At 43.4% G+C, this 14,513-nt stretch overlaps 1 protein-coding gene across 3 annotated transcripts in view; it reads left to right on the top strand.

Annotated features, from left to right (window-relative positions):
* Positions 1 to 10,029, top strand: part of HDAC5 (histone deacetylase 5) — a 50,867-nt gene extending 40,838 nt beyond the window's left edge. For all 3 annotated transcript variants that reach the window (XM_075845660.1, XM_075845659.1, XM_075845658.1), the window contains 14 exons: positions 3,714 to 3,846; positions 5,209 to 5,342; positions 5,601 to 5,721; positions 6,091 to 6,140; positions 6,300 to 6,407; positions 6,499 to 6,554; positions 6,799 to 6,886; positions 6,973 to 7,092; positions 7,177 to 7,274; positions 7,440 to 7,558; positions 8,240 to 8,373; positions 8,457 to 8,541; positions 9,427 to 9,574; positions 9,798 to 10,029. In XM_075845660.1, the coding sequence (XP_075701775.1) occupies positions 3,714 to 3,846; positions 5,209 to 5,342; positions 5,601 to 5,721; positions 6,091 to 6,140; positions 6,300 to 6,407; positions 6,499 to 6,554; positions 6,799 to 6,886; positions 6,973 to 7,092; positions 7,177 to 7,274; positions 7,440 to 7,558; positions 8,240 to 8,373; positions 8,457 to 8,541; positions 9,427 to 9,574; positions 9,798 to 9,837 (1,434 nt within the window). In that variant the 3' untranslated portion in view covers positions 9,838 to 10,029. The remainder of the gene's footprint in view (positions 1 to 3,713; positions 3,847 to 5,208; positions 5,343 to 5,600; positions 5,722 to 6,090; positions 6,141 to 6,299; positions 6,408 to 6,498; positions 6,555 to 6,798; positions 6,887 to 6,972; positions 7,093 to 7,176; positions 7,275 to 7,439; positions 7,559 to 8,239; positions 8,374 to 8,456; positions 8,542 to 9,426; positions 9,575 to 9,797) is intronic.
* The last annotated feature ends 4,484 nt before the right edge of the window (positions 10,030 to 14,513 follow it).

The following is a 14,513-nucleotide window of genomic DNA, read 5'->3' as shown; positions in this document are numbered from 1 at the left end:
ACCTTGTGTTCAACAGTGGTCTGTAAGTTGAGATATGGGAAGGGGTTTGGCAGGGTCCTCACATTGTAGTGTTTGTAGTCAATGTGGATTTTCTTTCATCAAAGGTCAGTTAGCTGAGCTATGAGCTGAAGGGTCCTCACACTGGAGAGCTAGTGGTCAACTGGGATTTCCTTTCCCTAATTAACAAAGTAGCGGTGTTGAAATATTTGCATATTTACTTCTTCATTAAGCTGTCTTTACACATACTGATCTCACCACCCAGAGCAAAACACTCACTAGATCACTAAACAAGTCCTTCATCCAGTCCTGCTGGAATGGATAAATAATGAAATATACGGCTTGGGTTCACACGACCTATTTTCAGGCATAAACGAGGCGTTTTACGCCTCGAATTATGCCTGAAAACACGGCTCAAATACGTCGGCAAACATCTACCCATTCATTTCAATGGGTTTGCCGACGTACTGTGCCGACGACCTGTAATTTTACGCGTCGCTGTCAAAAGACGGCGCGTAAAATAACAGCGTCATCAAAGAAGTGCAGGACACTTCTTGGGATGTAATCTGAGCCGTTTTTCATTGACTTCAATGAAGAACAGCTCCAAATTACGGCCGTAATTGACGCCTCGCAAAACGCGAGTACGAGCAATTACGTCTGAAATGAAGGAGCTGTTATATCCTGAAAACAGCTCCGTAATTTCAGCTGTAATTGTTGTGATCGTGTGCACATACCCTAACCATAAAAACTGGACTTGGAGCTCTCCTTTGGAACAGGTAATTATAATTCCATACAGTAGGGAGAATATAGTCCGTTAATTCCCCATTCTACGTGGTGCCAACCTTCTAAAGTCCTCCTGTTTACATCCATCCCCACCACCCGGCAATCTTTTGCCTACAAAAGAATCGGCAAGTTAGATCTTTTTAGTCCCATCCTCCCAGGTATGAGTAGTGTATGGCAGCATCTATGGATGTTCATCTGAGCCAAGCTTTCATCTTTAACGAGGAACCACTTTTGGCCAGCAGTTCTCTCTAGTGTACGACCAGTCAGGAATAGGAAATCACTGGTGACCATCAGTATGAGGATCATGTCCGATATCTGCTTGTAGCTCAGCTTCCTGAACCCCTGAGACATAGAGGCAGTGGGGTATTGGGAATAAAGGTGGCCTTAAACCTTATTAGCTGTTGGTTGAACTGTGATTTGGCCAACAGCTATTCCTCTTGTCTTCCCCATACACATGCATGCTTTTGATCTCAATAGAGAGAGGGAAATATTCCCCTAACAGACCACTCCGGTGGTGGCTTATCTTCCGTGAGAACAAAGGATCGGGCATGTCGAATCAGCGGGTTCGCCCTGCGTTAGTCTGTTTATGGCCACCGCTATGTTCACACAGAGTTTTATGACAAGTTTTATGACGTGGAAACCGCGCCGCAAAACTCGTCAAAAACGACCCTAAAATGCCTCTCATTGATTTCAATGGGAGGCGGAGGCATCTTTTTCCCGCGAGCGGTAAAACCGCCTCGTGGGAAAAAGAAGTGACATGCCCTATCTTCGGGCGTTTACGCCTCTGACCTCCCACTGACATCAATGAGAGGCAGAGAAAGCGTATTTTGCGGCGTTTTATGCCTGCGGCGCTCAATGGCCGTCGGCGAAAAAAGCGGCGAAAAATCGGCGTGCAGGGAGAGATAAATCTGCCTCAAACTTCCAAACGGAATTTTGAGGCAGAAATTCCGCCTGCAGAAAAACTCGCAAACGCCAGAAAAATGGCTGAAAAATCGGAGCGTTTTTCGTGTTTATTTATTACGTGTAAAAAACGGCCGCGAAAAAGAAGTGCGGGACACTTCTTGGGACGTTTTTGGAGCCGTTTTCCATAGACTCTAGTGAAAAAGGCTCCAAAAACCGTAGAAAACGGCACAAAAAACGTCTGAAAATCAGGAACTGTTTTCTCTTGAAAACAGCTCCGTATTTTGAGACGTTTTTGACTCTGCGTATGAACATACCTTTACTGTAGTCACCTCAACATTTTTAGGTTTAGTAGAGTAGAAACTCGGTAATCGTTCTTCCATCAAGGCTAGTACAGTCCCCTACATCATCACATTCAGATCTTATATTATATATGTGCTGTATTTTTACCAGTTTTAGGCAATTTTCTGTTGCCCATAGGCATTACGTAAATCTTGTGAATTTCTCCGCTGCTTCATACGCCACATATGACACGGTTTTGCACACATTGCCCTAATTTTGGTACATCAGTGGTTAAAATGGTGTTTGTACTTTAGATGTGATGCCCCCCTCCCCAATGAAGCCCCACTGTTGTAATGGCAGGAAGGAGGTGAAGGGAACAAGTGAGCCCTAATCTACCCACCGCCCTGTCCCTGCCTACTTGCAACGACCCGCCCTAGGCGACGGGGTACAACTTGGCGGCGGTCCCTACGCTGTCTAAGTGCAAGGGAGTACAAACAGGGAACACGCAAGGGAATACAGTAGCCCACGGAACACCGCGAGGAAACGGAGCGGTGAATGAGCCAGTCAGGATCAGGATGTAGTGGAGTATACAAACGGGAGCACGGAGCAGAAGCAAGCCAGGGGCAGAGCAACGCAGGATAAACGGAACTGAAGCAAGGCAGAAGCACGGCAGAAGCAGGCTGGAGCAAGGCAGAAGTGGGGCCAGGAATCCAAGAAGAATAACAAGCAAAGAGGAAGAGAAAACGGCTGGTATAAATGGACAGGGGGCGGAGCTAACTCTGACTGACCAGGCCGCGATAGGCTCTCCCACTCCTGAGCCTGCCACCCTGATTGGTGGGAGCAGGTGTCAGTCTCAGAGGTCTGGCCTCAGGTGTCGACTGATTAATCCTGGGAGTATACCCAGACGTAGTGCCTGGCAGATCCTTTACAACTGTATACTCTATTTATGTAACTGCAGTTAGGGAGGACCTCTGCAGGTGAATATGGGTATTGCTTTCTGAGCTCAAGAGTAGTGAAGAGATCTTACAGATTCATAGATTCAAGTTGATCTTTCCTCTTTACTATTCCATAGATATTGTATGCAACTGTTTTACACAATTTCTAATCACCCATATGGGATACTACAGTTTTTATTTATAACCACGTTATTGCAAAAGTTATACCCTTCTGTGTAACTGGCATTATGTGTGGTGAGTGCATTCCTACGGGATGCAGCTTTGGGCTATGTCACTTATCTCCCTTTGCATAACAGAAGATTTTGTTTAACCCGATCCATAGTTAGATTTGATACCAGGTTGCCTATTGGTTAAACACAGAGCAGGGCTAAAGGGGGTGTGGCTATGGCACCTTGCTTTGGCAGTCCACTAGCCACAAGGACAATGAGTGCATCACCTGAGATAAACCCCATCCCCAACCCAACCATGAAAACAGGGAATCCCCAGTATGGAAAACTAGGGGGATGGAAATTAGATGAAGATCTGAATCTCCAGCCAGAACTGAGTTTTCATTTTTTGGCAGGAGATTGACTTTAATTATAGCTCTGCCTTTTCTGCCTCTTCAGACACGGAGGGGACTAAATGCAGCATTTTTCAATCATATGGCAGAACAGGAAGTCTGCTGTGTATCGGAAATGTATGTTCCAATAAACACAATTTATTTTTGAGAAAAGTTTATTGTATTATCCTGTTATCAGCCATTGGATCAACCGTTTTTTCTTCACTGACCTGAGGATTTAATTGTGTCTCCTTCAGATGTTCCCAGACACCCTGCCTCTGTATCAAGGTTCCCTTCCGCATTCAGCTTTAAGTCGCACACAGTCCTCACCTGCAGCTCCGCTCACTGCCTGCATTTCAGAGCCGCGACGCAGAGTTCTCAGCACCACAGGTATGCCAAGCCACCTGAACTTACACAACAGTGTGGGGCTCCCTTTAGGATCCGTACAATGAACTGCTCGATTAGGGCATTTTACTGCAGAACAACATTCAAAGGGTTGTTTCATTAGTACAACTCCTATCTATATGCCCCATTAGGACATATGATGTCATTGAGGGTGTTATCCGCTCGGGAAGAACCTCAATTAGCCAGAGCGAAGAGCTGCTGCCAACTGCGGCTCTCACTCTGGAGGACAGAGTGACCATGTTTCACGTGGTGGTAATACCACATTTCTCCTGCAGTGGCCACTACAGTAAAAATGCGCAGCTACCTGCAGCTTTCCTTGGCGATCACAGCTGATTACTGGTGGTTTCAGCCGCTTGACCTACAGTGAACAGCTGGCCACTTAGATAAGCGATTCTCCAGATATGACCATACCTTTAACAATCCTTCTTTCTGTACAAAAGGCTAAAATTTATTGAGGCCAGAGGAAATGTAGCCCTCATAAGCCGTTTTGTGGTTTGTATCATTGCTCACAACAGAGCAAGCTAACCATTTACCAGAAACCAGTGACATCATGAAAGCACAGAGAAGAAACTAATCCATTACTAGAGTAGGAAATGACTCATTCTAATGAAGACGTTGATTCCTGACTAATTAACATGCTGCATTTTTGCGAAGATTAATTCAGACTTCCATAATGTAAATGAATTTCCAAAAACCAAAAAAAGTTATAGCAGTAGTTGCGTGAGAATAATGAAAAATTAAATTTTATCCACCCCAATAATCGGTTCCGGTGGATCACCCGTATTTGTTCTCCTTGTACAGTGGTGAGAATCCCCCCAGTAAATATACGTGAAGTTGTCCCCTTCTGTAAAGTCATGTAAAAAGTTCTGTACATCTATATATTTGCTGAAATATAAGAACAGGATCACTACATAATTAGCAGTTTTTTTCACTGCCAGGTAATGAAGATATTTTACACTCTTGTATGGCAGCGGTTCTATAGTACCACTTCCAAAATTAAGTCGGACACTTAAAGTGGTTGTCCACTTTTCACAATGCAGTTTCATTAGAAAGTTTCCCTGAAAATAAGCTGATCTCTGGAATCTACAGAGGAACCTTCCTGCAAGTGTTCAATTCTCCTGCAGCGCCACCACAGGAGAAACCTGGCATTACACAGGGTCCATTGAAATTAATTGAATGTCTATATAATGCATGGACATCCCCGGTCCTCCAGAGAGAGACAGAGATGCTCTTTGCAGCTGCTCTCTGTTCAAGCTAATTGATGGAGGTCCCCAACAAGGTACTAACCCCTATTAACTTGGAATGCCTTAATAGGGTCAGATTTTATGCATCCATCTTCCTTCACAGGTTTGGTCTACGACACTCTGATGTTGAAACACCAGTGCACTTGTGGGGACACCAATAACCACCCAGAACATGCTGGGAGAATACAGAGCATCTGGTCCCGTCTACAGGAGACTGGTCTACTAAGCAAATGCCAGGTGATTTATGTGGCAGTTTAAGTTGGGAGGATCCTATATGTGAATGGATGGGTAGAACAGAATAATCACACAAAGGGGTGGAATGAGATGGGTCACAGAGAGACTGATTTATATAGCTCAGAGTGTGCATATGATGAGACATGTTTTGTCTGCACAAGAGGTGTGTAAATATGGTTGTCACTGAGCATTTGGAGACATATTTTAGGATCAAAAATTGGGGTGAAATACACTAAGAGTGACATGATGTCCCTCTCACAGCGCGTGCGGGGCAGGAAGGCCACGCTGGACGAGATTCAGACGGTACATACAGAGCACCACACCCTCCTGTACGGGACCAGCCCGCAAAGCCGCCACAAACTGGAGAGCAAGAACCTGCTGGGTGAGGGGCTGAAGATAGACGACCTGCTACTGGTTGGGAATTCAGACGGAGTAGTAAAATTTAGAACTGGGTTGAGGGACTGGTTTGAAAAGTAACATTTTGGGGAGGGCACACAAGTGACGAAACAGACTGAAAGGGGTTGGGGGTGGGTGGTATGATGGAGACAAGGGGCTGATAAACCTGTATTGTGAAAATTGGGGACAAGGGACTTAGATGGACGTTACACCAGAGCACCAAAGGTGTCTCTATCTACATAAAATATTCAGAAACATTTGTATAGTCTTAAATAGAACACAGTGGGTCACACGTCTTTTTTTTCTTATGTTTTTCACCTTAATCTCTCCAACTTTTTTTCCAATCATCCAATAGGACCTCTTTCCCTGAAGATGTATGCAGTGCTCCCTTGTGGTGGCATTGGGGTAAGTTTTGGACTTAAATGGATATACTCCCATCCCTAAAGTCCATTGGCACATATTTTTGTCCATTTAGTATCTTCAATCGCTACAATAGTAACCATCTCTCCACTTTATATCAATTTCCAGTGTCCTCCATTTTTTTCATTATTTCTTGGATAACAGGTGGATAGTGACACTGTATGGAATGAGCTCCATTCCCCAGCAGCGGTCAGGACGGCTGTAGGATCTCTACTTGAGCTGACATTTAAAGTTGCATCTGGAGAACTAAAAGTAAGTCGCAATACACAATGTTTGAGTACGGGGAGATGGGGCATTATGTCATCTTTAAACTATTGAACTCCATTCATTTACAATCCCATAGAATGGATTTGCAGTTATTCGTCCTCCAGGACACCATGCAGAAGAGTCTGTTGCCATGTAAGTATCACGAGGAGGGTCTAGATAGACGGAAGGGTCAGACTTAGATTCGGCTAGCAACATTGGGTAAAAAACACATTATTTTACAGTTTGACCTGAAAATAAGCCCCATGCCGAATCTTAATCTTCGCAAAATCCTGAGGATCATTAGTGGATATGTTGAAATATGAGTCAGAAGTTGACCACAGACCACTTTTTCGAAGACTAGTCTCTTTGGCTCACTTACCCTCTCTTTGTGATTTAGGGGTTTCTGCTTTTTCAACTCTGTAGCCATTGCCGCCAAACTCCTCTCTCAAAAGATGAACGTGGGTCGGATCCTTATAGTAGACTGGGTGAGTTACCAAGGCACCAGTCACAATATGACCAGCCATTATTATGAAGATCGCTCTGATTTAACTCTATTCTATCCCCGTTGTAGGATATTCACCATGGCAATGGAACCCAACAAGCCTTTTATAGTGACCCCAATGTCCTGTATGTGTCTCTCCACCGTTATGATGATGGGAACTTTTTCCCCGGCAGTGGTTCTCCAGAGGAGGTGAGTTGCGTTGACTTGGACTGTCTCCACACAGTAATTTATGGCACCAAATGTGTATGCATGTAATGTTTCTGTATTTCACAGGTGGGTGCCGGTTGTGGAGTTGGATTTAATGTGAACATTGCATGGACAGGGGGAGTGGAGCCGCCTGTGGGGGATGCAGAGTACCTGGCTGCTTTTAGGTATTGTCCTATACTTCACAAGTGTTTGTATTACAGTACTTGCATTAGGGAATTGTCAAAAATTCTATAAATAAGCGGGCCCAATGAGGGAGATTATCAAAAACGGAACTTTTATTTTTGATTTTGTAAATTGACCTGTTTACCTTCTCTTATCTTCTCCCCTAGGTTGGTTGTCATGCCTATAGCCCAGGAGTTCTCTCCAGACCTTGTCCTAGTCTCAGCTGGGTTTGATGCAGTGGAGGGGCACCAAAGCCCACTTGGAGGCTACTCTGTTACAGCAAAATGTAAGCATGAATGCCAAATGATTGTATAATTCCTGTTATATTTTATGCTTGAGATTCTTAACCAGGACTTATGATGGAGAACCAGGGCTCGAGGAGGACATCACATAGGTTTAGCTGAGAAGTCATGTAGTATACTCTGTTTAATGTCTAGTTCACTATCCCTTGGTAATCTACTATATTTATTTAGGATTTTTTTTAAACTAAATTAAGAAACATAAGTATAGATGTGGAAGTTGTTTATAGGTCCAAACCAGATCACGCAACATTGGCCTTTTGTCTCATTGTGCATTGGGGTTTAAAACTGTAATATGTAATCAGGACTCTTTCCTGCCTAGTTATGGTGGTCCCTCAAGGCCTGGGTAACGGTTGTGATTTCTACCTCTACAAATATATATATATATATCTATGGCACTGGAAGCCCACCTAACCTAAGACCAGAGCAAAAACAGCTCCTGGTCATCGTCACGTTATCAAAATGATCTAGCTTATGACGGAATTGGGTGATCGTGGTCATCCTTCACTTACAATCCCAATAAGTTTATCATTTAAAGAGGTTCACTGCAGACCAACAACAGATAACCGGCTTGGTGCCCGGTAGAAAGCAGTGTTATTGAATTTCATAGGCTCCTTTTTTTATGCCACTATTGCCTCCAGCTAATCACATATCTGTGTTCCACTCAGGTTTTGGACACCTCACCACACAGTTGATGTCTCTGGCGGGTGGTAGGGTGGTCATGGCTTTAGAAGGAGGACACGACTTAACTGCCATCTGCGATGCCTCGGAGGCTTGTGTGTCGGCCCTTCTGGGCATGGAGGTGAGAAGGAGAGGGATGGCGGAAGTTCATGAGTAGTTGATGGGAGACTTATTCATGTTAACTCTGATTTTCTTGACCCACAGCCTGCACCATTTGATGACAGCGTCCTGCAGCAGAGACCCAGTGACAATGCAGTGACCACTTTAGAAAGAGTCATCACTATCCAGAGTGAGTGTCTTCTTAATCCAACACCTTCTTTAGGGATGAGATGGGGTCTTTACCATTACAGTATATTAGTTATTGACTATGGGAAGAGAAGAGGAATGAGTAAAACTTGGTATGTTAACCCTTCCCGCAAAAATACTTACATGTACGATATAAGTAGGAGGTATTTCTTGCATTTTTACATACATGTCTATGCGATCATGTGGGCACAGGAGCTGTGCCCCAGGAGAGGAGTTGTTGGAGAAAACTCTGACGGCCGGCCCCGCATCACCATCGCCAGGGATGACGGTTTTATACGGACAGCCTTCGGCCTGTCCTTTATTGATACCTTAGGCATTAATGTACTCGCATACAGACAAATAACGGTATATTATAATTTAAAATATTTTATGCACTGCTGCATAAGGGTATGTTCACACGCAGAGTCAAAAACGTCTCAAAATAAGGAGCTGTTTTCAAGAGAAAACAGCTCCTGATTTTCAGACGTTTTTTGTGCCACTTGCAAATTTCGCTGCGTTTTTTACGGCCGTTTTTGGAGCTTTTTTCAATAGTTTATGGAAAACGGCTCAAAAAAAAACGTCCCAAGAAGTGTCCTGCACTTATTTTTCGCGGCCGTTTTTTAAAGTGTAAAAAAAACGCCACGAAAAACGCTCCATCGGAACAGAAAGCCGTTATCCCATTGAAATCAAAGGGCAGATGTTTGGAGGCGTTCTGCCCGAAAAACGGGCAATAATAGGTCGTGTGAACATACTCTAATAAAAATACAAATGCGTAATGCGGGAAGGCAACAAGTAAAAAAAATTCCTCGATCCTTAACCACCAGAGAACTATTGGAATTGAACAATTGGAGGAGTGCAGGAGACGAAAATGTTTTCTTTTTTCCTATAGGTAAGCACTGGAGCTCCTTAAAAAACATTGCTTTGAGCCACTCCTTCTTGGAAGCACAACGAGGTGAGGTGGAGGACGCCGAAACCGTTAGCGCATTGGCATCATTATCCGTAGATACAGAGCAAAGCAATACAGACGGTATCTCCAGGTAACAGAGAGTGTGGTATATTGCGTACTTCTCAGTCCATGGTCATAATAGTCAGTTGTACTTCCTAAATGTCCCGTTTTACATGGGCTTGTCCACCAAAAGGGATGGGGATCAAAATGTCCCACGAATGGGGATTCAAATGTATTGTGGTACAGATGTGTAAATGCAAAAGTATATGTCTCTACACCCTGGCAAGTTGTAACTTTGTCTATTGCCTTTGCAGACCATTGGAAGAGCCCATGGAGGATGAGCCAACGGCCTAATCCCCCACCCCCCCTCTTGGGGACTCCACACACAATCCTTTTTTTATTTTCCTTTCTTAGTTTTTGTTATGGTGATCGGTTTATTTTTTCTATTAAAACCAAGAAACAGACAAAAAAAACAGAAAGAAAAAAAAACAAAAACACAAAACTCAATGGGTCAGATGTCATGTGTCCCAGCGGGCAAGACTAGCACACCCACCCTCCCTATCCCTGGGGACCCCTCACTTTAGCTTACACACCTTGCTAAGTCTGGTCTCCCGTTAACACTAAATGCTACTGCCAATGTTTCATTGATCTGTGCCTCGTACACCATTAATGCTCGTATAAGGTCCCTTTAATTGTGCCACAAATCTCAGAGTGTACCCATCACCTATCCAGGCAGCCATCTTGTGATCCGATCTGACCTGAGGATTAGGAACAAAGAAAGTAACACAATGAGTATTATTTGCCTCACAAAGTGGGGACTTCCAATGGGTTAAGGCAACATATGCACTTTATTGACCCACCATTAATTCCTGATATTTTTTGCGACCTATGTAACATCCTCTTCCCATCCCTCCCCCAAAAAAGATACTCGTTTTATTCAGACTCTTAAAAATCCACATTTGTTGAGAGTGCCATTATTATTATTATTTTTTTTATTATGGGTTTTTTGCCAGCTCAGGGTTTGGAGATATTGCTGCTTAAACACAGGCATTTCTATCTTTAATGTAAAGATGTACATGGGTTAATAGAAACTATGACCGTGGTAAATATGGAAGCCTTTTAGGCCTCAAGTAGAAAGACAAGGCAGACAGAACCTGGCTTTGTTGTCCATAGCAACCAATCATATTTCAGCTTTCATTTTCTATTCTGCACTGGGAAAATGTAAGCTAGAATTTGATTGGTTGCCATGGGCAACAGCTCCCGTGCAATACTTTATATAAATGGTGTCCATTTTGTAGATGCAGAACAGGTTTAAGCCATTGCTATGTTTTATAGAGCTTCTATACTTATAATACTGATGTATTATGGCGCAGTGAAAAATACAGATAGTCAGAAATGCACCTTTTAGGTTCTGTTCACATTAGTGTTATAGCTTTCGTTCATAAAGGAACCATGACTGCTATACCGGATCCGTTTTCGAATGAATCGTGGCGGTCCCCGTTGACATATTGGGTTTCGTTACAGTTCTGGTATTTTCGACACCAAGAATAGTGCTGAAGACTACGTTATTTTTGCAGTCAAAAATACCGGAAACATAATGGCTTCCATTTCACTAGGCTTAGGTTGCTTTTCGAAGGCAAGAATAGTGTAGTCTGCTGCGCTGTTCTTACCACAAAAAAATGGAACCGCGACCGAAACCCTATAAACCCATTAAAAGTCAATGGGATCCATTTGGATCAATTTAAAAACAGATCCGACAGAACTGTCATGGCTCCGTTAAGAACAGAAGCCATGACGCTAATGTGAACAAAACCTAAAACTGCACATTTTTTATGGATGCTGTTTTTAATTTTTTTGCTGACATAAAAAAAATATATCCCAATCCCAAATGTTCTAATTTGCTTGTCAGGTCAGTGGCTGACAAGGCCGGAGACGTGACAACCACATTTCTGACTACCTCCCTGTGTTTATGGAGAATATCCTTCAAACATATTAAGAATGTCCCACAATATTAAACATTATAAAAGTCTGACCTGCGGGATGGCTCCGGCATCTGGGTTCCCCACTTATTTGGGGAATGAGACGTTCCTGATCTGCAGTGGGATTGGTCCAGAGGGACTGGTCTGTAACTGATGCAGTCTTTAGCCATTGATTGTAAGGCGCATCCTGTGGAAGCAGCCATATTGTGTGCTGAACTGATACGATTATTAGTGCTACATCTATGGCCCCATGTACACGTCCGTAGATTTCATTCATCCGTAAATACGGATTCTTAGTCATTTATGGCCATCCATAAATCATCCGCGTATATGGAACAGTGTCCATAAATACGGTCCGTAGTGCATCCGTTATTACGGATCCGAAAAAAGAGGAAAAAAACACAAATGATATGCAACATCTGCAAACCTGGCGTTGTCTAGCAACGCTTCCATAATTATGGACGGCTACGGGTGCACATCCGCAACTACGGAAGCACCCATAGACTTCTATGGGGAGTCCGTGCCGTAATTACGGCAAGGTGGCCGTAGCCCATAAAAAAAATGAATGGGTCCATAACTACGGATTAAAAATACGGTCATGTGCATGGGGCCCATGTCAGATGTTCCTAGCGAATGGACTGACTACGTAAATTTAGGTTTTGCACAGAAAAATGGCTGCCGCCATTGATTGTATTTGTCAAGCATGTTTAAACCGTTAGGCACACGTAGCAGATTTGCTGTGGATTTTCCATCTGGATTTGAGGGCGGAAAACTATGGCAGGCAAGTGGATGAGATTTAAAAACCTGATCCGCATGCGAATGAACATTTTCTGCATGGAAATCAGAGCAGGCTGTGGATTTTCACATCTGCTAATTCTGTTCTGGATGTTCACTTTTCAATGTAGAGGGGGTGAAAACCGTAGAAACGCTGGGGATAATCCACAACAAATCCGCTACATGTTTGGGTTCCCTAAATTAATTTTCAAAGAGGTCCTGTCCTGTCGTGAGACTTTGATGTTGTTGGATCTCTAGATCTTTACTTCCGTTTAGGCATAAGACCGACCTCTTCTGTGGGGTCTTGTTCTTTCATTGCATGGAAGTTTTTGGCTCTTGCAAGGGACCCATGGCTGAAGAAGGAGCTCCTGAGACATGGCTGAAGAAGGAGCTCCTGAGACAAGGCTGGGCATACTTCATTATTAGTCTTCTGCCATGAAAGGGTTGACCGATTTGGACAACACCTTCTCATATTGTAGGTTCCTGACCAGCTGAATGTGAGGGCCACAGTTGGGGGCCTTAATATTAGCTGGTGGGTATCCATTGTTTTCAGTCAGCGCAGGCGACTCTCCAGAACGGAATTCCACACTTCCGCTCTGGTGATTGGAGACCGCCGTCCCTATTACATCAATATGGCAGGTTGTCCAAAGTAGACAACCCTTTTATTTGACAACTCCATCATGAAATAATCAAAACTGCCCATTTGACCCCTAATCCCTACAGGACATGAGAATAATGCTGTGTCCCCCTATATGTACGTGTGTGTATATGTGCATCTTACCCATGTACCATGTAATTGTCCCGGGATTGACAATGTAACGGTGTTCGTACGTTCGTGTTAATGTGAACATATATACACACAGCTGATACAGCTATATATTGGAGAGGCTTCTGCCCAGGACCAAATTGAAACGATCACGTCTATTGAAGGATTTCACATTTGTTATCTCGGAGATATTTATTGCTTCTCTCTGTAGTTTCACCGACCACCCCTTGATTCATATATTATGTTAATAATGAAACTCTTTGACTGCTATGCAAGTCGGCCCCTCTATAACACGATGATGTAGCCTTCAGGTGTAGAGGTTCTGGTTCCAGCAATTTCGGAAGAAATCGGGGATGCCAGGCTCTTATTATTGTTTTTTGGGCTCGTATTAAAAGGCTTCACTCTACACAGACTCACTATTGTATTGGCACCCGGGTTCATATTTAATATGTTGAGATCTATTTCTTACATAGCCATTTTCTAGAATGGGAACACTACTAATTTAATAAATGTATACATTATTTATTACTACGTACATTTGCAGAATCTGTTTATTTTTGCAGCTCCTCTTTAGTAAGTGTTGAATACTTCAATGTTGCCTAGCAACCAATTGACTTCCTGTGTCAGTGACCACCTTCTTAGTGCGGGCCGTCACAGGAAGTAGCGTCTCCTATAACAATACATTGAATCTCTATCGCATATAAGCCAAGTTTAGGTCCCTACCACTACACGTGAGAAGACTCCACTGAAATCATGTAGAAAAAAAAAAAAGAGGGTAAGCTATGGGGCGTCTGTGTACTGAATGAAAGGACAACCATTCACATGGATGTCAAAGGGTAAGGGTATGTTCACACGCAGAGTCAAAAACGTCTCAAAATACGGAGCTGTTTTCAAGAGAAAACCGCTCCTGATTTTCAGACGTTTTTTGTGCCACTTGCGATTTTCGCGGCCGTTGTTGGAGCTTTTTTCAATAGAGTCTGTGGAAAATGGCTCCAACCACGTCCCAAGAAGTGTCCTGCACTTTTTCGCGGATATTTTTTTTACGCGTTAAAAAAGCTCCGTCAGAACAGAATGCCGTTTTCCCATTGAAATCAATGGGCAGATGTTTGGAGGCGATCTTTCGGCCCGAAAATAGGTTCTGTGAACATACCCTAAGAGGGAAGCTCAATGAGTGCAATAGAATCCAGCCGCTTACTGTTATTAATGCAGAGGATTTACTAGGTGCCATGAGTCCGGTAAACATGATCTACATAGTAATCATTGGAGAGTTGCAGTGAGATGGCACTTGAGGAGTTTTAGGCTGTGTTTTTTCTTTTTTACTTAATATAAATGCCCTGATTTTGTCTATTAATGCATGTAACATTAGAAGCAAAACAGATCAGCCTGTGACATGTACAGAGACTCGTAAGGGTATGTGCGCACAACCTCTTTTCAGACGTAATATGAAAAGACGGCTCCAATACGTCGGCAAACATCTGCCCATTGCTTGCAATGGGTCTTACGATGTTCTG

This window comes from Rhinoderma darwinii, chromosome 13 (genome assembly GCF_050947455.1).
Source record: "Rhinoderma darwinii isolate aRhiDar2 chromosome 13, aRhiDar2.hap1, whole genome shotgun sequence".
NCBI classification, from domain to species: domain Eukaryota; kingdom Metazoa; phylum Chordata; class Amphibia; order Anura; family Rhinodermatidae; genus Rhinoderma; species Rhinoderma darwinii.
Note: the sequence above shows the minus strand (reverse complement) of the source record. Positions and strands in the feature narration are given on the sequence as shown.